Source organism: Cnephaeus nilssonii (genome assembly GCF_951640355.1).
Source record: "Cnephaeus nilssonii genome assembly, chromosome: X".
Taxonomy (NCBI): Eukaryota; Metazoa; Chordata; class Mammalia; order Chiroptera; family Vespertilionidae; genus Cnephaeus; species Cnephaeus nilssonii.
Genome location: NC_137071.1, coordinates 50,118,174 through 50,143,538, shown reverse-complemented (window position 1 = coordinate 50,143,538; position 25,365 = coordinate 50,118,174). Strand labels below are relative to the sequence as shown.

At 46.0% G+C, this 25,365-nt stretch overlaps 2 protein-coding genes across 4 annotated transcripts in view; one reads left to right on the top strand and one right to left on the bottom strand.

Annotated features, from left to right (window-relative positions):
- Positions 1–25,365, bottom strand: part of NHSL2 (NHS like 2) — a 142,243-nt gene continuing 116,878 nt past the window's right edge. For 2 of the 3 annotated variants that reach the window (XM_079765331.1, XM_079765330.1), the window contains exons 2-4: positions 11,861–14,176; positions 10,263–10,395; positions 1–9,404 (exon numbers count right to left, since the gene is read on the bottom strand). In XM_079765331.1, coding sequence (XP_079621457.1) covers positions 9,080–9,404; positions 10,263–10,395; positions 11,861–13,970 — 2,568 coding nt within the window. In that variant the 5' untranslated portion in view covers positions 13,971–14,176 and the 3' untranslated portion in view covers positions 1–9,079. Of the gene's footprint in view, positions 9,405–10,262; positions 10,396–11,860; positions 14,177–15,303; positions 15,436–17,484; positions 17,681–17,984; positions 18,113–20,921; positions 21,078–25,365 lie in introns of all 3 variants that reach the window. The other variant, XM_079765329.1, reaches the window with a different exon arrangement.
- On the top strand, positions 21,071–25,304 carry RTL5 (retrotransposon Gag like 5). Its single transcript, XM_079765334.1, is given in 3 exon segments — positions 21,071–21,873; positions 21,877–25,065; positions 25,168–25,304. Coding segments are annotated over 2 exon segments (1,743 nt in total). The 5' UTR covers positions 21,071–21,513; the 3' UTR covers positions 23,260–25,065; positions 25,168–25,304.

Genomic DNA, 25,365 nt, shown 5'->3' with positions numbered 1-25,365 from the left:
TCTAGCTATATAAAGAATGCAAATGAATTCATAGCAGCAAACCAGTAAGGAATGATTTTGTTTAAAAAGAAAAGAAAGACTATAAAAACCATTTGTAATATTACCCACAGAGGGTTCCCTTCCATTTTGTGTTGGAATTCTAGAAAGACTGGGGTTCTGATCTTTATTAGTTTCTGTTGCTTCTTGAAATTTTTATCGATGGACACATTCTCATCACTGCCTTCCAGTTTAGGATATTGGTTTGTAAATTCCACTCTCCCTTGTTTTTCTTAAGTGCATTGTTGGCACCCAATAAGCATTGAACCATGAGAGCTAACTTCACAAAAGTCCATCTCTTGACTATGCACAGTAGGACTAGCCAATCCTCCTTCCTCATTTTGTTTTTGGCAAGTGTGGTACTTTTGCTGCCTTAGACTCCAAGGTGCAAGCCTGTTTCCTTTCCTAAGTCTGGAAATCCTAAACACAAGGCAGAAAGAAACTGTTTCATGGGTGCTTTCAAATTAGGAAATCCTGAAAGTAACTTGTGTCTGACTTTTTAAAATTTAGATTTCAGTAAGTGGGTAGATCCCTGGACTCAAATGACAAAAAGCAAGCTAAAGGTCCTCTAAAACAATTTGCTTAGATAGGAAAACCTGCAGCCTGAGAGGCGTGTCTGAGTCCTTAATGAATGATAGTCATAGCTCTCTGAAAGTTGGCCTGTCCAGAATTGTCACAGAGGAGTTTCTTTAAATGATTTCTTGGGAGAGGTCAGCACAAGTCAGTAGAAAAAAAAAAACAATGAGAAAAGGGAGATGCCTCAGGAGCTCCCACAATCCCCTTCTCCTTCACTAGCCCTATCAGACCTGGATCTGGACCAGAGAACTGCTGTGAGCACTGGATAGGGTGTATGTGCATGTGTGTAAGAGATACACATTAGGAAATGTGACTTCACAGTCCAGGTGGAGAAACCATGCTTGTACACACAGGTACACACCTTCCCATTCACTTGCATCTCCCCAAGTTTATACAAACAAATATTAAAATGTGACTCTGAGCTTTAGACCCGCAAGTAACAGAATTAGAGATAGAAATGGAGAAAGATGGAGAGAGATGTGAATAAGCTTTAAGGAATCCTTTTAGAGGTGCAGGAAACAGGTGGTGGTAGTCTGTTGAATGCCTGCTGGTTGTGGTCCTGCCCAGGGCATCCCAACGAGTCCGTCCCCAGAAGCCGGGGCCCAGGAGACAGGAGGTTTGGCTAGAAAAAACTGGGGGGCACAGAATACCTCCATAATTCATTGTTTTTCTTGCTGGGGCTGAGTTTAGAACAGGTCCAAATCACATTAGAAAATGGACACGTGGACATTCTGGATTTTAAAACCAGCTATTGGGACCAAATCAAGAGCTGGTGATTTCCCTAGAAAGTTGTAGACTGGACTGGAATCTCATGGCCTGGGTCACCAGACTCTCTACAGACAGCCCTAAACTCATGATGGCAGTATGATGCAGGGTGGGACTGATGAACCACAGTTTGGGGTTAATGATGGGACAAAAGAAATAAGAAATCTCAGAAATCCTTTCTTCCCTGCCAGCTTGCCCCAAACTTAAGGAAGCAGAGGCATATTGGATAATCAGGATAGGAGGGCTGGAGAAAACAATGAGGGTTCCTACACCGAGGTAGTCAGTGAAAATGAGAGATAGATAGATGATGGATAGATAGATAGGTGGAGGGAGAGACAGAGAAGTCATAAAGGGCACCCTATTGAAAATAATGGTTGGCATATGCAGCTCCTCTCCACCCACCTCTGTGTATGCTTGTGAGCCATATTATACAGTACACAAGCCAGTGATCACCTGGGGTGGGTCACAGAAGATGGTCTGGGTCAGGGCTCAGCAAACTATGACAAGTGGGCCAAATCTAGCCACTGGCTTTGTATGGCCCAAGAGCTAATAATGGTATTTACATTTTTAAGGTATAAACACACCATTTGAAAGATCAAACAAACAATAAAAAAAGAAGAATTTGTTACTGAAGCCATATGTGGCCCACAAAGCTTAAAATAGTTACTATCTGGCCCTTTACAGAAAAGTTTGTCAACCCCTGGTCTGGAGGATAGGGAAAATACCACCATCCTCTAAGCATTCCTGAAAAGACAAACCAGAAAAGGTCCAGGAGAAAAAAGGGAACAATCTGTAAATGGAAATATCTGTAAATACTACTCCATATCACTAAGATAGGCCTAAAAGACAACTGCCTGAAACTCCACAGAATAATGAGGTTATGCATGAACTATGGAGGGAAACCCAAGAATAGCCGAGGAGACAGTCACACTAATGAGCACTAGGCAAAGAATGTTCTGGAAAAGAGACTGCATGCAGAACTTAGTGTTGATTAGGGAATTCTGTTATTGTTTGATAAGATGGCGACAGAGTTTGAGCCCAGGGATTGACAAAATATCAAGCTAGGTAAAGTTTTTAGAGCACAACTAAGTATCTCATGAACATCTAACAGTCTGAAAAATCTCACAAAGTTTAAGAAGAGACGAATAAAGTAGATTCTAGGAAAGCCTATATTGGCTTGCCCTACTTTAAATAAACACCAGTTACAAAAGTTCACATGAAAAAAAGTATAGGCTTTTAGGAGACGTTGACAAGAGGATTCTTCGTTTTTCAAAAGAAATCACCAAAAGATTCCTTACATAGGAAGCTTCTCTTCTAAAATATGGAATTTTATCCAAAACAATAATTTTTCAAACAACTTTGAAGGAAAACATCCATTGTACAAAGTAGAGCACATATACTGAATTTGGAAGGAATTACTATTTCTAAACTGAAAATCAAATTTGTCTTTGGACTCATGAACTAAAGAACTCTTGATCATTTTCATTAAAGCATATATATTATTTCACTGAAATATCTGGGAAATTCATGTGTCATAAAAGTAGAAGCCAGCTGTGGGTCTTCTATAAATGTCATACTTTACATGGAAAAACACTGGACCCATAGACAGGAGACCTGAGATTGAGGCTGGGTCATACCACTGTGACCTTGTTTAAGTTATTTAACCTTTCTGGGCCTCAGTTCCTCATCTGTAAAATGAGAAGTTGGTTCCTTTCAGCTCTATTATTCCATGACTACAGATAAATATAGACATAAGATAAATACAATAATCTAGAAATAAGAAATATTCCCCAAAGTAAGTTTTGGAGTCAGTAGAAAAAAAGTAGCAATGAAATATAATAAAAAGAATATAATTTTAACTACTAGCCAGAGTAAATATATCTTGTTTAAAAATTAATGAAAAGATTTGCAATTTATAATTGATCAGGAGAGAGAAGAGCATACATATTGATATTTCTTCACCATCATACATACGGAGGAGGAAATGAGTTTGGGGTGACTTGTATAATGAGCATGATGCTTTGTTGCATGCATAACATTTTATAAAATTGGACATTAAAAAAAACCTCAACATCACGTAAGGAATAAATTTCTATAAAGCTTGGCACTAAAGAGAGGTTGAGAGGGGTTAACTGGTTGTTTCAGTTCATATTTTGTTTGAGGATTTGTTGATATCAAATTTCACTATTTAGGCAAAATCTTAAAATCAAATATACTTCTGCCAGAGCCCTTCTAGAGAACAACCAGCAATACCAAACAAATATAACATCTTTTTCTTTTTCCTATTTATGACATTAAAATATTAAGTAAAAAACAGGCCAGATATGCTGGCTAAGTTAAATAAAATATTTTTGCAGGTTGAGCAAGTAGTTGATTTGATCTGATAATTTCTTAACACTAAGCAACACATACCTGACCAACATGACAAAATATATCACTTAGCCAGAGACTGATCACTCTACTAGTAATGATAGCAGAAATAATGGGGAGGTTGGAATCATTGGAGAGTTGTGGCTACAGTGATTCAGGGGCTTGAAGAAGTAACATCACTGGAATAGATGGGCGTGCGCGCGCGCACACACACACACACACACACACACACACACACACACACACACACACATATCCTAGGGCTTCTGCTGGTCCTGGGATCATGCTTTGATAGCCACTGGTTTAAATTTGGGACTTTACTGAACAAAGTATATACCTATTTCACACAAACAATTACTTATGCAAATTCTTTTTTTCCTAAACATATGAAAAGCATCTCAAATGTGTGTCTATAGCAATTTACTACTGTATTCCTCTATAAATATGTTTCCAAGTATTCTAAAATTATTTCTTTAATGTCATTGTTTAAATAATTAGATTTTTTTGCTGCCCTTTGACAAAAGCAGTTCTTTGTACCTCATTTCCCCTCTCTTGTCCTTTTAAATCCTTAATCACTTATAGCTGAAATACACACAAAGGCTTTGGAGGGAGTGGGTGCTGTGGTATAGATCTGGTCTCACTCTCACACCAACCTGAAGTGATAGCACAAAACAGATGGCAGGGAGCAGAGGCTTGTGTTCAATAAAGTTGTACCTCTAATAAGTTTAATAATCACCACCAATACTGGACGACTGACATTGATCAGACAATATTGGACAGTTTCACCTTTCACAAACAGGACACATCTTCATAAATTATTTAAATCCCTTTGTTTTTACTCAAATGATAAATAGTATTAATTCCACTTGTGAGAAAATGTTAATGTACAATGTGAATTATCTAGGCCTTTTCAGTGGCATTTGGTAGCATTTCTGAGAATCTCTTGGTAGGAGCCATATTGAACAGCACTGGGTATCAGGATGATTGAATCGATTACCAGTAATTTACTAAAATAATACCAGGAGATTAAGGTATTTTCTATAGTCTGGAGTTAGCTGTCAAGTAATTTGGCCTTTTGATGGTGAAAAACAAAACAAAACACACCACCACTTCTGCAACTAATTGATGTCTAAAATTCTACAGTAGAATTTCATTCCTTTGGTGTAAGGCTTTTCCCCTGTTAAACAGCAAATGACCTTCAAAAGAGGTAGCATTAAGCCTTATAACCCCAAAGTAAAGAAATGTATTCCTTTCCTGAGAGCATGATTTTCTTAACTAGGAAGAACGCAAACTAGGAGGCACTCAGAAGAGTTGGTGCTGGAAAGCAAGGTCTGGGGAGAATGGAGCAGAAACTATAAACCTTGGATTCCAACGACAGACCTCCAACTCACTCACTGTTTTGCTGATGGGCTATCCTGTCAGCATCCCTTACTAAAATGGGCACTAACTTGTCACTTGGAGCAAATTACTTAGAAAGCAACCATGTTTTCTGATAATAATGAAGATTCTTTTATGTATAAGCATACGAAGGTTTATAGCAGTGAAAAACAGATAGCAATAAAGACATCTGATACAACAACAGATAGTGAGTTACCCCCCAAATCAGTCCTGTTTGTGAAAGGTGAAACTGTCCAATATTGTCTGATCAAATAGCAGTGAAAAACAGATAGCAATAAAGACATCTGATACAACAACAGATAGTGAGTTACCCCCCATGCTTGTTCATTGGAAGAAGATAAACTGATAATACTTTATGGAGTGCAAATCGCAGGGCCAGGATGAGGGTAAGGCACTTGCACAGCCCTGAGAGTGGGCGCCTCCTTAAATTTTGCGCCCCAGGCGCCTCAGTCACCTCACTCTAGTCCTGGCCCTGGAAAATCATATTAAAGTGAAAGGTCACCACTGTGTTACAGACCTGGTGATAATGAAAGGCTGCAATGGTGAGGAAAAGAGCACTGATCATGAATTCGTCTTTTTAGGGAATAGTTCATTTATGAGGAAGAGGGCAGGTGCTTGGCCAGATCTGCTCAGACGGATGATACAGTGAGATAGCAACCCAATCCATGTTGTCTAGACTCTAGAGAGTTAGAATGGATGTCTGGTAAAATGCTTGTAGAATCTCATCTGTCTTTGAATATTCAATATGATGTCTCCAGATCAACTGGTCAATTTGTGGTCATTAAGCTAACATGAATTAATTTGCTGCCTTGCTCTTGCCTCCTTAAAGGGCAAGCTGTCAGCCAGGGAAGCAATTTACAGGTAAGGGACAAGTTGAGGCCAGGTGGAAGTCCCAGGAGTGAGACTGAAGCAGACAAAGAAGAGACACCAGAGAAGCTCCCTGTTATGTTGAGAATGACTTGCTCTCTATTCTCAACATCCTTACCACAAATAAGTGCAAAGCACTTTTAGCTACCAACTAACCTCTCCTGGGGATGACTTCCTGCTCTCCTCACTGGACTGAAGTCAGTCTACAGAACCACCTGCTGCTATTAGTTGGAATCAGAGGAAACAAAGGGACAGAAACAACTTGGATTGTTAGCTAACCTCCTGGGGCCAACTTCATTTCATTTGCACCTCTTCTGTATTCCGCCTTCAAAAATTGTTATTATTATTTTTCACACTAGTAATAGTGGCAGTAGTAGGTTCTCTGAAAGCCTTTCTGGAGGGGCTTTCAGCCTCTCTTCTCCAGTTTCAGCAGAGTAGGTGCAGAAGGCAGCAAATACTATGGTTTGTGCCTAGGTGGGAGAGAGAGTTGGTGTTACGATAAACAAGGGGGGAGGAGAGAGGTTGAGTGTTAGGAGTAGGAAAGATGTTCAGTGTTCTGTTCATTGATGATTGGTAGGAATAGTACAGTTTGGTTGTTTGTTTGGAACTAGGTCCACCTGTTGTAAAACATTAAGTAAATATTTCCAGTCCTCCATGTTACCTCTGACCATAAAATCTTTGCCCCAAATGCTCTTGTGCTAATGGGAACACCACTGAGTATCTGAGGGCCAGAGTGATGATGTTCTAAAAAAATCCAGGCATACAGATTATTGTAGAGGAAAGTAAGACTCAAGGTAATTGGAAAATACAAAGGTATCAGTGCATTTAGCTTAGAATCTTTTGGGGAATCCACTAGAGATAGCAAGGTGAGGGGAGAGGCAAAACCCACTAGAAGTAGCAAACAAGATGCTTCCAGAAAAATCAGCAGAAATAACAAGTCCTAAACATGTCTCATACTTGGCTTTAGAGTTCAGCTATTCATAATGGTTCTTAAGAAGGCCCTGGCTGTTCTTTACCTTTGTTAGGCAAAAGCACAAACTCTCCTTCATTTCCCTACAGAGCAAGATGTTTGCATCTTTTCGAATTCTAAGACTGGGACAGACAAGTCTGGCATTCATATATAAATTAAGCCCAGTAATGAATCTATTTTACTTCCGGTAAAACCCCTGAAATGTGGTCAGGTCCTTCTGTTATGTTGAGAATGACTTGCTCTCTATCCTCAACATCCATACCACAAACCAAATAGTTTGAATTCTTTACAAAGCATCTGGGATTTTGTTGTTTATTATATTATGTGGCTTTGGTCTAAATCAGGGGAAAGTGCTGATTGCAAGGGAGTGGGTGGGTCTGGCCTGTACTCAGAAGTCTAGAATTCAGAACTGTACCAACCAAGTGCCTAGGCCCAGGGCTTCTGTGTGAGAGGCTTAAGTCTTTTCAGCACACAGTGTGGTTTTTCAGCTGCTCTGTTCTCTGGAGTGTGGGCAGTTGTGCTAAGAGTTTGCTTCTTATTGGTGAGCAACACAATCTATCAAAATCAAGATCTGCTTGTCTCTGGGGCAGTTTCTGCATCCTCCAGAAGGTTGACCAGTGAATCTGTTGTGGGGGTGTGTGTGAAGAAGTAAAGGGTAAGGGAACCCTCTTTGTGAAACAGACTGCTATTTCATTTGACTTCTTTCCCTCTCTTTGGACAGTGGACAAATACCTCTCCATTATTGCTCAACCAGTTTTCTTTGTTCAATTCTTGGTCTGTTTTCCCCCCAACCTCCCAGAAACCAGACATATGAAAATCAAATGAATCACTGCTCTGGCTTTGCTTAGAAAATTGAACTGACAAGAAGACTTAGTGCCTATTAGCCTTGGGAGGGGGGGTGCAGGAGGAGTCACAATGATTGTTTTGGAGCTCCATCAGCATCCCATTTATCCAGTTCTTACCCTCTCTCCCCATATGGTTAACTAATTAGGCCTTTTTTGTGTTATGGGCCATAGCAACTTGCAAGGCTGCCTTTTGTATCCTTTTAGTTTATACATTCTCAGTTCTGGACCATAGTAAGACTTCCTTTAAACAAAACAAACCAATCACAAACCACAATTTGAAATGAACGGTGGTGGGCAAGTTACACTTACTTTCTCTACTCCTTGAGCCTTTGATGATGCCATTAGTTCAGCTAATTACTTCCTGTAATTAATGTTATATGCTAATGAAATGAGAGTTCTTCGAATGCAGCATAAGCTGGGCACAGATTTTAGCTATCATTGTTGACAGACATTAGAAGGGTCTGAAGGCGTGCGTGCAAGTTACCTCAGATAGATCAGAGTGGACAAACGGCTGCCTCGTTTGTTGGCTTAGCTTGGTTCATTCAAAGTAACCAGGTTCTGACCTCTTCTAGCTAAGGGGTGTGTGTGGGGGGAAGGGTCTGTATGTTATCGAAACTCATCACCCTGATCACCGTGTAGACAGTCAAACTGAAAAAGGCATGAAGTTCAGGACCAAGTAACATTCATATTTTGCACAAAAGCCATCCAATCAACTCATGCCAAAATAAGTGCACACCTGCAAACCTCTAGTGGGAGAGAGTTAAACTGTGGTTGAAGAGGCATCAGAGTCTTTCTGTTTCTCCACACAAGTCATTAAGGCCTCACCAAGGAAGTGAATAATCAACAATGGCTCCCTATTTCCCCAGGTTTGACAGCCCCCAATCTGCTCTCACACTGTGCTCCTCAGTAACAGAACCCAGGGATGGAGCAGCCGGTCATTCATTGAAAAGATGCACGTGTGCCCTTGCATCTGAGAATTTCTTCTTGGTGCACACCACTGGCAGAAAATAAGAAGAAAATCTGTAGTCAATAATGCAAGATTTTAAGTATGAAAACATAAAAAGTCTGCATATGATTAAAGTGCCTGATGATTTCTAGATAAAGTGGTATCTCGCCTGCTGTCCAAAGTGTGAGTTTGAGTAAAAGAAATGTAGGCTCTTTTGTTATTTCCATGGTTTCTTTTTAGAACCCTTCCTTTTCCCCTTTTTATACTCAAGTTTAGTAACTGAACCCTACTTACTCAACCCAGGGCTTAGGTACTGGGACTATCGGTGGTGTCGTAGTCTTTTGAAAACTGTGCAATAATTCTCCGAGCAAGTGGATTAGTGGTCTTCAGCAGTTCAGCTGCTGAGGGGCGGGACCTTGGAGTTGCCTTACTTCCCTTCTTCTGTAGCAAGGCCTTGAAATCATCGTTTCTGCCAGCATCTAGGCTGGTACTGCCGCTTGACCCTGCAGAGGCAGCTGACTCACTAATTGGAGAATCAGCTGTGTTCCTTATTGGTGAGTGGGAGCTCGGTCTGCTGCCTCCGGCAAAGGCCTCACCAGGCTCCTTCCAGCCAAGCAGCTTTCTTTTGGACCTAAATAAGAGAAGTTTTGCTTTGAGTGAATTCGTGTGGTGGACATTTCCTAATGCTTCATATAACTTCATATAACTTCATTGATCGGCTGTCTCCTGCACGCCCCCTACTACTGGGGATTGAGCCTGCAACTGGTGTGCCTGACTGGGAATCGAACCATGACCTCCCGGTTCATAGGCTGACACTCAACCACTGAGTTACACTGGCTGGGCAACCCTTAACTTGTTTCAATGCCTGCAGATGGAGTCATTGGCCTGTGCCTGCAGGCTCAGTCCTGCCCAGGTTCTGGGACCCAAGAAGAATTTAAGGAGTTAAGGCTAGAAGCTCAGTGACTATGAATCAAGACAGCCTGGGAACTGATCCTGCTCTGAACTGGTGCTCTAGCTCCAACAACTGGGTCCTTTCCAGTTTCCTCCCCACCAAGCTCCTGCTTTGTGCCCCTGTCCAATAACTGGGTCCCCATCTGGTCTCCCTTTGCCTAAGTTCTTGCTCTGATACTTGGCCTGATGCCCTACTTCACTTCTTGATAAGATTTTTTGGTACAAGGAATTCTATGAAGAGTTAAATGTCTCTGATTGCATACAAAGCTGTAAGAGAGCAGAAAGAGCCACAATAGGTCCTGCGGTTGCTAGGAGACAAGGGGCCTCTCTCTTGGCACCTGGTCTTCCTTTCCCCGCCCCTCCTCCACTTCATCCAAAGATGTCAGTAATTGGCAATGTGAGGCCCTGGACTGCTTTCACATATGTGGGAATCTGGAGTTAAGTATCTAGTTTCAATTCTAATGGCTGCTTAGAGGTTTGTCTTTTGGTATAAAAAGTGAAGGTGATTACAATAGGAATTAAGGAAATTGGTCCAGACCTGTGTATCACAGTAAATAAATCTTCAGTTGTACGTGAAGCCACAAACACATCATCATCATCTTCCGCAATCCATTCAGCTGTTTTATCACTGATAACACTTTTTTCTTCAGTACTTGGTTCCATAGTACTCCCTAGGTATAAGAACCAGAAGGAATTATTTTGACCACAATAGTGAGGACCAAGCACATTATCATATGTATTTCATTTGATGTTCAATGCAACTCTGTCCACCCATCTACTGATGGGTGCAGGACAGAGACTCTTAATGTCTCCATTTTGCAAAGAACATGATGTTCAGAAGGTTAGTGATTTGGCCAAGGTGGACTCAGTGCTAAAGATCAAGCCTGGGTCTTTATTCTCTCATGCCTCTTCCGTTACAATAGGTTGATTGAGCATTTTCTTATTTTAAATGTGTCATTTTTAAAGATCAAGGAACTGAGAGTAATTAAGCAATGATTCAAACAATGGATGGGAGTGTGACCTTTCTGAATCTCAGAGGGAGCCTTTGGAGTTTAAGGATGAATATTTTAAAATTACCTGTGGCTTTGATTTGTTTGCATGTTTTAGTCACAATGACTTATTTTATGTTGAAAGTCCAAATCAACTTAAGGAAGGCCAAAAGATTTTGGTGTTAAGAGTTCAAAAAAAGAGTGAGAAACATGGATGAACTTGGAGGACCTTATGCTAGGTGAAATAAACCAGTCACAGAAGGGCAAATGCTTCATGATTCCACTTATATGAGGTCCCTAGAGTAGTCAGATTCAGAGACAGAAAGCAGAATGGTGGTTGCCAGGGGCTGGAGGGAGAGGACAATGGAGAGTTACTGTTTAATGGTTGTAGACTTCAGTTTTGCAAGATGAAAAGAGTTCTGGAGATGGATGGTGGTGATGGTTGCTCAACATTGTGAATATAATTAACACCACTGAACTGTACACTTAAAAATGGTTAAGGTGGTAAATTTTATGTTATGTGTATTTTGCCACAATGAAAACAAAAAGGGATAGGAGAAAAATAAAAAAAGATGAGAAATATTATCTAGCCTAGTCTTCTTGTTCCAGAAAGAGCTAACCATCCAAGAAAGTGAGCTCCATTTCCCCTCAAAAGCACTAGGAAAGTCTGCTGCTGGTAACATATTGCATTGCTTCAGAAGCCTGCAAGCCCACCATGGCACTTGACCTCAGCCTGGGAGAATATGAGTCCCATGCAAGAAACTAAATTCAGTGTGGCTAGTGAAAAGTACTGTACAGTGATGTAGAGAGTTCCTAGGGCAGGGGATGCATGCCTGATTAGGTAAATGGGCTCCTAAGGTCCCAGGGTGCTAAGACCTAGTTTAATTTCATTACCTTTGCACTGGGGGTTCCAGAGTAGGCTGCCTCAAACTGAGCTTTGGAGATCTGCCCCTGGGCCAGTCCCAATCCCCTGATCCCAAGGGCAGTGGGGCCCATTTAGGGTAACCCAAACTCTCAAGAGGTGCCCCTACTAATTTGGTCATCCCAGGGTCAGGATCATGGAGCACTGGCTTTTGCCTCTGGCACTACATTCTCACCATCATCTCTCCTGGGATTGAAAGGAAAAGCCATCAGATAGTTTACTAACCTGGAGGGCTTGCTTCCCTTTCATCATCAGCCTGTGGTGTGGAAGTTGTCCTTGTTGTACCAGATGATTGCAGGTGGTCACCAGTGGGGGGACACTTGGCATCTTCTTCCAGGGTAATGATGGGGCTGACAGGCAGCCTTGGTTCAGCAACATAGGCCTCCATTTGAGCTGTGGGTGAGGTGAGAGGCAGGTATAACACGCTGGGTTTTTTTGGTACAGGAGGTGGAATCTTGCTTTTCTTCTTCTCTGCTTGTTCCTGGCTCTGGAGGCTAATTCTTTCAGGCAGAGCTCTCACTTTTGGGCCCTCATCCTCTGTACTTCCCTGGAGAGGTTGCTGTGTTCCTGAGCAGAAAGCACCAGAGGAACTGGCAAAAGGTGTAAAAACAAGAGATGAGGGTGCTGTTGACTCCCCTGGGCTTCTGGCCTCAGGGAAGCTGGAGGACTTTGGTTTCCGCACCACCGTGTAGATGTCTGGAGGGAATGGCCTCATGTATTGAATTGAGCTCTGAGGGGTCATAGCCAATGTAGGCGAAGTTAGTGGGTACTCCTCAGGGACAGACTGTGGCTTGTGGACCAAGCTTGGAGGCCTTCGGGCCAGCGGGGGTTTCTCAGCTATGGGAGGTCTCATCTTTCTCTCTAGCAAGGTAAAGACTTCTCCCGACTCCTCAGCATAGTCAGGGCTCTCAATGTCATCTTCTGGCTCAGACTTGCTTACTGACCTGAGGCGGACAGAACGTAGGTCAGACTGAGTAACCATGGGCATGACTGGCTGATTGGGGCCAGTTTTCTGGACCAACTTGGTCCCAAAATTTGTATCTGAGTGATGCCGGCTCACCTTGGTTTTGCTTCGTATGGAGATACTCATCCCAGACAGATCCAGGTAGGTAGAAGAGGTCAACGGTAGGTCAAACGATAATCGTGACTTGGAAATTTTCTCCATTGGCGATGGTGGGGGCAGTGATGACTTCCTCTCGGGTACCACTGGACGCACCCGGACACTGCCACTTGGAGGAGGCAAGTGGCCCAGGGTCAAGGACATGGAGACAGTGGGTGTTGGTGTCTCTGACTGGCTGGAGTACCCACTGGAGGGTGACATCAGCCCAGTGGGCCTTCCTGGAGAGGGTACCTCCCTGGCCTCTACCTCAATGGAGAGTTGGGAAGGCGTAGTAGCTCTGGAGATGGAAGGGGAGGCAAGAGACTCTGAGCTGCCCTGAACTTGGGTACACTCAATGACTGTGGTGCCAGTGGCAGTGCTGGAGCTGGACAAGGACTGGTAGGTGTCACCAGACTTCCAGTCAGTAAGATACCAGTGGTGGGAGAATTGTGTATCTTCTGGGTCTTTGAAGGTGGGCACAGCTGGGTGACCCTGGGATGAATGATGTCCTTGGTGTTCCAAGGAGAGGCAAAGGCTCCTGGACCTCTGGTCCTTGAATAGTGCTGACCCACTTTCTGGCAAGAGGACTGGTTCATCTTTGACCAGTGAGACACTGCGCATTGGTGGGGAAGGCTTCTTTTTGGCCTTCTTAAGTGAAATACTCTTGGATCTCTGCCTTCTGTGGTGGGCCTCCTGCTGGGAGCTAATGGAGCCAATGTTGTCAGCACTGTTACTGCCCTCAGAACTTGTACTGGCATAAGGCATGGCACAAGCTTCACTGGACTTCTGCTCCTCATCATAGTCCACATCTGTGGTGCCTGAGTCTGTGGGTACAGAGAGTGACCGCTCCCGGAACCTGCTGGCCCCACCTGGGCCTGTCTCCAGCCTTGAGGTGCCACCAGTCAGAAGGCCAATCTTGAAGGGTCGCTCTGATACTTGCCTTTGTTGAGTAGGGTGTTCAGAGTAGCCAGCTGATCCACTGCATCCTGCTGGGTTATCACGAGTGACAAAGAGTGCAGCAGCCTCCTTAGGAACCAGAGGTGGCAGTGTGTGCACAGAGACCCATGAATTCCCAGAGGAAGGGTTTTTTCCATATTCATTGACTTGATTGCTCTGACTGGTGGCACTTGGAGTCATATAGGCGAAAGCATCTCCTTTCCACAAAGCAGAGAATGTAGATTCTGTTGGTCCATTGCAAGAACTGGAGACGCTATACACCATTCCCATGCTTTCCATGCCAGGAGGCTTGGTGCCACCACACACCTGGAGAGGTTTGTCTGGATCACTAGAAGGATTTCTCAGTACTGGTGAGGTGATATTTGGGAAACGAGCTTCCTGACCAACTGAAACTCTTCCATGAACACCTTCTGGAACAGAATGACTGGGCTTGATGTCTGAGCTGGTAGAGAAAGCCAACCTGCCTGTGGGGCTGTTGCTGAGACCTGGAGGAGGAAAAAACAGAACATTAGTGGTGCAGCCAGGGATCCCCCAGCAGCACCAAATTTTTGCTAAGAAACATTTGCCAACAACATGGACAGAATTCCTTGGTTCTTCCTTTCCATAGATAAGAGTGCGGGGGAAGTTGGGTCCTTGACAATCATGACATGGTGAGTCACAGGGTGTCCTTGAATTATCCAGACGGCTTCCAAAGACTTTCCAGCTTTGATTATTCTTTTTGGAGCTGAAGTGGCAGGTGGGACTACCTTGAGTTTTCCAGGCCTTTCACCCCAGGCTCATGAAGCCATCACAGACCTCAGAGTTCACCTCTCCTGAGATGAAAGCAGAAGTTTTTGAACTATAAAGGACAGCACTGTGTGACTTTAAGCCCCAGCAATGAATTTGGAGTAAGCCACTGTTGGAAAGCCCAGAGTCTGGTTACATTTTTGGCACCTGTCACTTTTTAGCTTTGCAACATGAGATATTAAGATAATCTACAGTTGTGAGGCAACCGTTCAGATGTTCAGAATCCCCAAAGATTTCTCATACACACAATTATTACTGTTCTATAATCATTAACTACTTTTACTGCTATGATAATTTATAGTAACAGTCACCCTTTGTTGAACACATACTATGTACCAGGCACATGGTAGGCAAATTACACACAATGACTCTAATCCTCACGGCAACTCCACCAGGTGACATCGTTATCCCCAATTTATAGATGAAGAAGCTGAGGCTCAGAGAGGTTATATAACCTGGCCAAGGCCTGTGCTCTTTGGACAGCATTCATTTAACAGTATAATGGTTCTGCTAAGATGGTTCTTTTAGTGATGCTTCCCCCCTTTACCTACTTGCCTAAACTTGACATATATGGTTATATTCCAATTATTATAAGAAAGAATAACATAATGAATTTATAGCCTGGGAGACCTGTTCTTCATATTCGCTTGCTCCCCTTGACCAAAGGCCCTTGGCTATCTTTAATCACCACATTGGCTTTTCAGGATGTCCAAAGCCCCCTCCCCCAAATTATTCTTGCTCCCCATAACCACAATATCACCCAGGTGGCAGGACTGGTGGAAGAGAAAAGGGGAAGGATCCGGGGAATCAGCTGTGGTGGGGTCACCTTGATCTCGCTGGGAAATGTTAGAGAATCCAATAATGGTCCGCCTCCGCCTCAGGGTGGACTTGGGGTTCACGGCTGTCTCTGTGTTAAACAAGGAGTGTCGCAAACTTGCATGTTTATCGAACTGCTGCCCTGTAGCCAAAATAAAGACACTTGGGTGCATCTTGGTTTCTGTTTACAGTACAGTGGGAATGGGCCTGAGGTAGAGAGAAGGGATGATGGCAGTAGCAATGAGCATGAGTAGCATCCAGGCAGGTGGCCCTTCTTCCACATCCCTCCCAACATGGCCCCAGACACCCAGAGCCCCAAGGCACACATAGGCCTCACCCAGGGTCACCTGTGAGTCTTAGGTAGCTGAGAGCCATGGTTTTCAATCCTGACTACATATCGAAATAAACTGAGCAGTTTTTGAAATTCCACTATCTGAATCCCATCCCAGAACATTGAAGTCTTTGGGAGGAGGGCCCAGGTAGAAGCTATTTCGCAAACTCCCCAGGTAGTTGATTATTCAGATGTACATCCTGGGGCGAGAACCACTGATTTAGAGAGACAGGTTGAGACTAGATGTTGCTTGATTGTAATCTTTTCTTAAAGAAAGCCTTTAGCCTGACTGGTGTGGTTCAGTGGTTGAGTGTTGGCTCATGAACAAGGAGGTCATGGTTTGATTCCTGGTCAGGGCACATGCCCGGGTTGCAGGCTCAATTCCCAGTGTGGGGCATGCAGGAGGCAGTGGATTGATGTTTCTTTCTCATGGATGTTTCTGTCTCTCTCTCCCTCTCCCTTCCTCTCTATAAAATCAATAAAAATATATATATTTTAAAAAAGCCTTAACGTTGGCCAGAGGACAGTGTCTCCCAGAAGCTTCCTTGCCTCCCCCTTCATCTAGGAAGCAGCCTGGTAGTCTGTCCTCCAGCCACCTTTGATTACATTTTGTCAAAGTTCACCCCTGGGTAGTGACTGAGATCTATTTCTCTTAAAGCACTGGGTCAGTCTTTGTTCCTGTGGAACTGCTGGGACAGGGTCAGGGTGAGACAGGGGGTGAGTATGCTACTCCCCTCACTGTCTCTCATTCAATAGCTGGCTAACCAAACCCTCCCCTCACAGCTGCATATGATACCCCCCTCCCACACGTGACTCCATGGACAAAGCTCAGGGCCAGCCTTATTGAGAGTAAGATAGAAGTTTAGAAATAAAGTGCCCACCATCACTCCTCTTTGTACATCTCCCTAGGCTGTGGGTTCTATTTTCTTCCTCTAATTTCTTGAGATGACACCAATGGCGCTGGATGGCCCCATATACAGAGAGCATCACCACATGTGGCCAGAGGTGTCCACATCATCTTAATCAACTTTTCCCAGCATACCACAAGCCAATGCTAGATCACACGATGCCTCTGGTCCCTTTAGGTCATGAAGTCTTGATTTCATTGGGTTGCTGGTCCTATCTCCTTCTGAAATGACCAAGCCTCCTCCTCTTCCTCTTACAGCCAATGGAATGTGGAGCACGAATTAATAATGTGTGTGGTACAAGTGTCACATGTTCCCAAAGCCACGTCCAACTAAGCTATATACATCATTTTCCCCACTTTTGAGGTAGTACTCCCCTGCCCCCCGCTTTTGGCCTTTTGGTCCTTGGTCCCTTTCTGTTACTTCCCTTCCTAAACACTTGGCATGCGCGAGTTGGGGAGACCCATCTCACTAAAAGACTGAGTGTTCACTTAAAGTGCCATCAGGCCCATGGTCTGCGCCCTGGGTATGAGCCTACCTTTTATCATCAACACTCTGAACCCCACACTTTCCCTCAGACTCCTATCCAAACATGGATTCTGGCAGAGAAGTTTCCTTTCCTCAACCCAAACATAACTCACAAACTTTAAATATCCATGGATGCTCCAAAGAGCACACAAGTTCATAAAGTTTCAGAGTTTTCCTTAAGAACATTTTGTTTGCTATCAGATGGTCTCAGTTAGTGTGGAAGTGCTAGTAGAGTGAAGAAAGAGCAGCCATAGCCCCATCTTCTGCATGCCTCCATTCCCTGGCAAGAGCCATGACCTTGACAGTGCAGGGTGAGCCAGTAGCAGAGAAAGTCTTGCTCCCTCCCCCAGCATCCAGTGCATTTGGAGAGGATGGTCTGTAGTTGGCATGGGGGGAAGCAAACAGAGGTGGTGCTAAGCAACTCTACCAGAGATGTTGATGGGCACAATGTCAGAGTGCGTGGAACAAGGCTGAAGCCACCGCTTCTCCTCTAGGATGGGCAGAGGGAAGGGGATATTCCAGGCAACTTGCTTGTCGGCTGTGGTAGACAGGCTCAGGGAGGCCTCAGGGGCCCTCACACCCTGGGTGGTAGTCTCATCCTCTCTCAGCTGCTGTTTTGTAGGCTGTTGGGAAAGAAGGTGATGGGAAGGGTGTGCTCCTGACTGGAGATGAGCCATGCCCACAGGATAGCTGTCTAGGCAGGCTGGTTGGAGGCTTCGTCTGGGAGGCAGGAGAACATGGACAGGCTGCCAGGCCAGATACCTACTGTGAAAGACCCATATGGGCTGGGCCTCAGGATAACTCTGCTGGTGAGCAGAGGTGAGCAGCAATATCCAGTGGATAACGTAAGCAGCTCAAGATCCCCTGTTGGTGGGTGTAGGGTGAGCTCTGCACTGGCTCTCCCAGGCAGGGGAAGATGCAACTCACCATCAATACAAACTCCAGACGCCTGGCAGACTGGGGCCTTGGGCTGGGAGTGGGCTCAGGGGCCTCATCAGCAGAGCGGAAGGTCTGCCCCAGCAGTCTGGCCTCTGAGTACTGCTCCTCATATTCTTCTGAAAAACAGCACAGTAGATACAAACTCTAGGGGGCCATGGTCAAGTGCCAAGCAGGGGAGGGGCCATGAACCAGGGCTTTTGCTCTAGCTGCCAGGCCTGACTTGCACTACTTCTTTAGGATATTTCCTGGCCTCTGAGCCTCTGGAAAAATGCCTACTTCCTGGGACTGTGAGAGCCAAGGAGAAAAGAGAATCAAGAAATTTGAGTTGTGCTGGTTCTGGGACTAAGCCCTTGTCTCTGTGGTCCACACCTTAAGTGCTAAACTTGGAGTGAAGGCTCAGGGTGCAGACACTTTTGCTACTTTATGCTGCAAGGTCCTCTCTTCGCAGCCCTGCATTTCTTCAGGTTTTCTGCAACCCTAGCTGGGAAAAGACCTGGGTGAAACAGAAGGAGATTTGTATTGGGAAGTCCAAAGTGGGGTGCTCCCTTGAATGTCAAGAACTCTTACTCAAGCCTCCAAGAGCCTGGCTTCCTGCATCTTAGTCTTTCTGTAGGTGGTGACAGGACCAGGGGAGTGTAGGTAAAGAGGAAAGGGAGGAAGTGGCATAGAAGGAAGGAGAATTTCAGGGGTATCATCAGGGAATATGAAGGATGCATAAGATTTGGATTGGTTTCATTTAACTGATGAATTCAAAGGAAGGGAAGGAATCCAACGAAATGAAGGAAGTGAGAGTAAGGAATCAACAGGCAGGGCTCTATGTATATTTGAGCAAAGATTTAAGAATCAATGGAGTCAGGAGGGTCCTCAAAGGTTCTCTGGTCCAACACCCCATTCTGGGCTCAGACTTTCTCCTCAGCAGCCCTTCAACGTGTCTCTTGAGCCTCTGCATACACTTGCAGAGGAGGGAGCAGCCCTCTTCCCAATGCTGCTGATTCCATCCAAGGACAGCTGGGGCTGTCAGGTGTCAGGAAAGTCTTTCCTTATCTTGAGATGAAATCTGCTTCCCTCTAGGTTCCTCCCCCAGTCCTAACTGTCCATGGAGGCACCACAGAACACACTGACTCCTTTTCTGCATGGTAGATCCTTTCTTATTTGAACACAAGGCTCATGGTGTCCCTTGGTATCTTGCTTCTCTAAGGTCAGCACTGCCCTGGCAAGGAGGTGGGGGTTATGGCTGTAGTCCAGTTGGGTGGCCATGTGCCACTTTCTATTCTCCACCAGTGTTAATCTTCATTGGCATAAATAAATGAGAGCTGATAAGATGTTTTTTCACACTTAACGTTCACTCAAGAAATGTCTATTGAGCACCTCTTGGGGATCCAGCCCTGTGCCAGGTGCTTCTGGAAACCCAAGAGACATGGTTCTTTATGTTGACAAGCTCAGTCTGGTCAGGTGGACAAAATATATACCCAGGACTAGTAGATTAAAGAGTAAATGAATGAACAAATGAAAGGAAAAGCAGTTCAGAACTATAACAGTCCTCTTGAACTGGATGGTACAAAGCGCCTCATATGAGTGCTTATGGAGGGAATGGTGCAAAGTGCAGAACTCGTGTGAAAGGTTTTCTTAGAGGAGGCAAGAATATAACTTCAAAGAAAGTATAAGGATTGGAGTGGGGAAGAGGGAGGAATGTCTTCTAGGTTTAGAAAAGAGGTCTGAATGGGACGTGAGGGCTGAAAGGGGGTATGGAGCTTGTGACTTAGCACTGAATTTTTATTTGTATTATTTTATTGAGATATAACTTACCAACAGTAAAGTGCACAAACTTGTGTATAGTTCAGTGAACTTGGACATATGCATGCCCCTTGTAATCTCCACCCAGGTATTTGCAGCTCACCAATAGTCTCTCATAGACCTGAGCTTTAATACTTTTGCCACTTACATTGGGTAAATCCATCTGGTAAATGTGTATTTTTTTTCATATTGTAAGGTCTTATCAGGGACCATCTTATTTTTTTTTCATATTAACTTTAAAATTGTGCTTAGCTCAGCCCTTGTTCCAAAGGACATGTACTGGGAGTTGATGCTGCATCTCATCAGGGTCTCTCCAGCAGCAAAACACTCTTGCTAAGCCCTATTTTTAGTTGTCACAAAACTGTGCCATGTGGGGAATTGGAATTCCCATTTTAAAGATGACTGATGTGAAGCTCAGAGAGGGTGGATATTTGCATAATGTCACATAGCTAGGTAGGTGTGTGAATAGAATTATATTCTAGCTCTGTTTTCCAAGTCTGGGTTTTCTCCATCTGCCTGGTGGGTGCAATATGACTGCTCAGGCACCCTGACTGGGCTGCTTCTCTGGGTCTGTGGACTCAGTTTTGCATACTATATGCTCAAAGACAGTGGGTTGGGAATTGGGGGTGAAGTGAGCGCTAGGTGCTGTGTATTGGGCTTGCTTTGGTAAAGCAGTAGCTACCCAGAAGATAATGTGGACGAGGTTAATGCAAGAGTAGAATGAGTGAAGCCCAGAGGGAGACTCTGCAGGTGCCTTCTTTGGCTTTCAGTGCCAGGATTCCAAAGGCATGGGTGATGTGGCAAGGGAAGGTCTGGGAGGTATGTGGGCCACATTGTGGGAGTCTTTGGAAATGAATGGTTTGACCATTTGCCCTGTCTCAGTTTCTGTCCTTCGCCCCCCCCCCCCTGGACTACTGAGCTAAAAAAGAAAAAGAAAAAGGGTGGTGGTGGTGGTAGTGATTTAGAATCAGTCTGGAAAGTGACAGATGGAAAATGTGTGTTTTGTTTTACAATGGGTTTTAAACTTTTTTTCTCTCTCTCACTGGTCCCTGTCCTCTTTCTTCAGTGCCTCCCTCAGCGGCTGCGTATCTGGCCTGTGGGTCCAGACAAAGCCCCACACCCTCTCGGTACCTTGCAACAGGCTCTGGAGATTAAGCTGCGCCTCTCGAAGCAGCTCCTCTACACTCGGGGGCCTGCCTGAGGAGAGGAACACGTTCACTGGCTGTCGCCATGACGACCTCGAGTGGGCAGTCGCTGTCGCATTTTCCCGACCTGAGTTAGCTGCAGCTAGGGAAGGAGAGAGTCAGTGAGAGGCGCAGCCCAGGGTGGGCGAGGCGGCCACTGGACGCCCACAGTGCCCGAAGTCCCGCCCCTGCCGGTGGGGGGGGTGTGGCGGGGCGAGGCTGAACTTAAAAGGCGGGGATCAGGCAGCCGCAACATTTTTCCTCCACAGATAGTGCAGCAGTCCGCTCCTTCCAGCTCCGCTCCGGTGCCGCCGGGTGCTGCTGACTCGCCGCCTGCGACCTCCGCTCTGCGCCTCTGGGCTCCTGCCGCTGTCTGCCCTTTCCAGTCCTCTGGACGAGGTAACGCGCCCCAGACCCAGGCGCCAGGCCTTGCACCCGCAGCGCCCGCCCGCCGTACTCGCCCCGGTGGGTGTGGCTCGGCCTACCCAGCACCCACCGCTCCCTTCCTGTGCCCCTCAACATTTCGGCCTCCTTTCCGAATGCCTAGCTCTCTACCCGCCCCTCCCCCATCCCTACCCCGCCCGTGGACCCAGGGCCCTGGGCGAGTCCAGATGTCCGAGGCGTCAGGAAATCTCAATAGCCTTCGCATGGCGAACGTGGCCCTGCGAGAAGAATTACATGCCCTTCGCGGGGAGAATGCCAATTTGGGCCTTCAGCTGGGAAGAGCCCTGGCCGAGGTGAATTCCTTGTGGGGCAATGTCTCCAGCTTGGTGCGCTGGCCAGTGCAGGTACTAGCGGAAGAGAACTTTGAGTTCCCGCTCAGCGATATAGACTCCGTGCCTGAGGGCCAACTGCCCTTCATGCGCTGGCCTCCCCCACGCACCGAGCCCAAGCGCGTCTAAGAGGAGCTGTTGGTCAACGCCACTCAGGACTGCGGCACCTCAGAAGGCCAGGTCGACCCTTCCCCGCAGCCCAGCCCGCCCCCGCTGGCGCTGGCGCTGCCCCTGCCCACCTCCAAGGAGCTGCCCCCACAGCCTCCTATGCCGCCTCTGGAGTGGCCTGAGCTAGAGCCCTTTTCAGGCGACCCGGTCTACCTGCCTGAATTTCTGATGCGGCTAGAGACCTTCATAGCCGACCACGAGGATCATTTCCCTGGGGGTGCTGAGCAGGTGGACTTTCTGATCTCCTTTTTTACTGGTGACGCCAAGGACTGGGCCATCTCAGTCACCCAGGAAGGAAGCCCCCTGAATGCCAACTTCCCGCGCTTCCTGGATGAAATCCGTAAGAAATTCTGTGGCCCCATCCCCCCAAGTGTGGCGAAAAAGGCCATCTGCAAGCTTAGTCAGGGAGTCTGTACCCTGGGCAGCTATGCAGATGCTTTTCAGTTCCTGGCCCAATTCTTGTCTTGGGATGACTGCCGCCTTCAAAACCAGTTCCTCAAAGGCCTTTCGGAATTCTTCCGCAAGGAGCTCTTATGGTCAACTGAAATGGCCGACCTGGACGAGCTGATTCTTGAATGTGTGGAGATAGAAAGAAAAGTGCGTGTCCCCAAGCCAATCCCACTCCCTGGGGTTCGCAATATCTTCTTCCCTTTTGCTGCAGACCCTAATGTGGAGGGCAGTGAAGAAGAGCGCTACAGTGAGGATGAAGATGCAGAGGTGCACAGGTGCAGGCTTCACAAGGACCAGCGGAGGTGTGTGAGAGCTATTCAGCAAGAGATGAGGGAGCAGGAGGAAAAGAGGAAAAAGGAGGAAGAGATTAGGAAGGAGGAGGAGGTGAAACAGAAACAGGAGGAGGACAACCACAATGAAGACGAGATCGTGGTGGTGGACAATATAGACGAGGAAGAGGAGGCAATCAGGAAGAAGAATGAGGGTGAGAATAAGGATGAGGATAAGGGCCAGGAACCAGGGCAGGAGCCAGAGCAGGAGCCAGAACCGGAGGAAGAGACAGAGGATGAGGCCCAGGATGATGACCTAGATGAGTTCATGGACGTGATGCCGACCTATGCCAATGCTTCATCCCAGACTTCTGGCTACTATCATGAAAATTTCCTAGATACATCGACTCCCATAATACAGGCCAACAGACGGAGGAACCAGAATCGAGTCCCACTGCTGGAGGGCCTTCCAGGTACCAATTCACCCTTCTACAGTTCACCACCACTGATTCGCCGGGCAGGTCGCTTGGTGCAACGCCAAACTCGAAGGCGGCCCCCAGTACTATTGCGTCTCACTCCAAGACAGGGGGGCCAACGGGCTGCCCGTGGCCGAATTCGCGTGTGAGTGCTGGGGGAGATGGCCACCCAGAACACACCCTTCTACTGCGTCCCCTGTCCTTGCTATTGCTACCACACCTTGACCCATTTTCTGACTAGTACTTAAGGGAGTTCCAGACCTTAAGAACCTGAAGAAGACCTGTAGAACTCCAGACCATCTTGCAGCCATGACCACCTGGGAAAGGAGGGGTCAGCAATAGTTGTCCTCTTGACTGTGCACTCTGCTCAGTCCTACCACAAGCTAGTGAGCAGGTTTCTGGGCCTGTTCCCATAAATGAACTGGTCACACCCTCACATTTCCCTTCTAGTCATTCCTAACTCTGTGTTCTATGGTTTTATCAACTCTGACTGGCTCACCAAAGCTTCACCCAATGCCTCAATGATCTGCCCCAGTGAGCGAAAGGATGGGCTACAATGACTCCTAACGCCACTGAGGACATTTACTAGATATAATTGACAGAGAGCAGGATGGGATCCCTAAATGTGCCTAGAAGCCTACACTTGCTTCATCCTCCAGCAGAAGGGCCCAAAGAGGACCTTACATGTAGTCCAGTGAGGGTGGGCAAAGCCACTTGTCAAATGGACATTTCACTGAGGTTTGTCCTTGATTGACTGAGCAAGCTAGTTCAACCTTCCCACAGACTATTGTATCAAGGTCCTTGGACAAACTCACCAAATCTGGGGCCCTCTCTTCTTATCACACTGTCCTCCTGGGCATCCCCGGTGGACAGAACCCAGTGTTACCCCTTTCCTTGATGTTGCCTGGAAAATGGGGGAGGAGGAAGAAGAGGAGAAAAAAGCAGCAACAACTCAGTTTGACATTGTGAGGAGTGGCTCTTTCCTTAGGAATGGCCAGGCCAGGTCTTGGACTGCAGTCCCCAGACAAAGGTCTTTGCAGGAGACTTGCCATCCTTGGGGATTCACAGATGGCCTAACTGGCCATTCCTTCCTGGACTACCAAGGACAGAGGGCCCAAAGCCTGCTCTTTAACTTCAACTTAAAGGATTCCTTAGTTCTCAGAAGAGAGAGGAAATTTCTCTCTACAGAGACTGTAGCCTGTCAGTCAGGCCATCCTCACGTCTCTCACATGGGGGGCAAGCCATGGTAAGGCTGAAGAGGGTGACTGCCTCCTAGTAACTCCTGGGGCTTCTGGGTACAAACCTAGGGACTCTTATAAAGAGTCCTGCTGCTTGCTGTGGGTCCAGAAACTATGTCACTGGCCACAGAATTCCAGGCAAATCCACTGCTGGCCTGAACTGCCCTCGACACTGAGCCTGGCAGCTGGGCAAGTGCAGTCAAAGTGTCTGTAGTCAGAGGGAATAGAGCAGAGTAAATCAAGCCTCTGTTCCTCACTGGAGTCTGGCAGATAGTCTCACCTCAGCCTTAGGCTTTTGAGCCTGGAAGCAAGAGGAAGGAGCTGGAGGATGACCAGTTCACTGGCTGGTTGCTGGTGAGGTCTCTATTCATCAGCAGAAGGTAAGAAGCCCTTTTGTTTATCATAAATTTCTCAGCTGGGGACCAGGGGAGCTGGGTTCCTTTTACCTGTTGCTACCTTTTAAAAAGTCTTCTCCTCCAAATAGAAAAGTAATGCATAATCATTATAGAAAATGTGGAAAATAGAGAAAATTATAAGGACAAAAAAAAAATCCCAAACATTCAGAACCCCACCACACAGATGCAAGTATTATTTGCTGCCTTTCTTTTAGTGTGTTTTCAGTATGTCTTTTCAAAGCTGAGATCATCCTGCAAGCTCATGATCAGGAGGATTTAAAATGGCTGCCACCTATGTAGTCATGCACATTGAATAATTGAGGTATTCTCCTAATTCATTGGATATTTCAGTAACCTGGTTTTCCCCATCCCCACCAGTGCAGGAGTGAACAACAGTGTAAAGAAAATTTTGTCTGTTTTTCAGCTATTTCCTCAGGAGAGAGTTCCAGAAGGGGAACTACTGTTCTTCAAGGCTGTGGACCCTGTTTGCTGATGGTCAACACAATGGCCCTACTGCTCATGTCCCTGCCGGAGAAGTGCAAAGGACAGGTGCCTTGCACCCCCACTTCCAGGGACTCCTTGGCATAGTCTCTGACTGTTCCCGTGGTGCTTCTTACCCTGA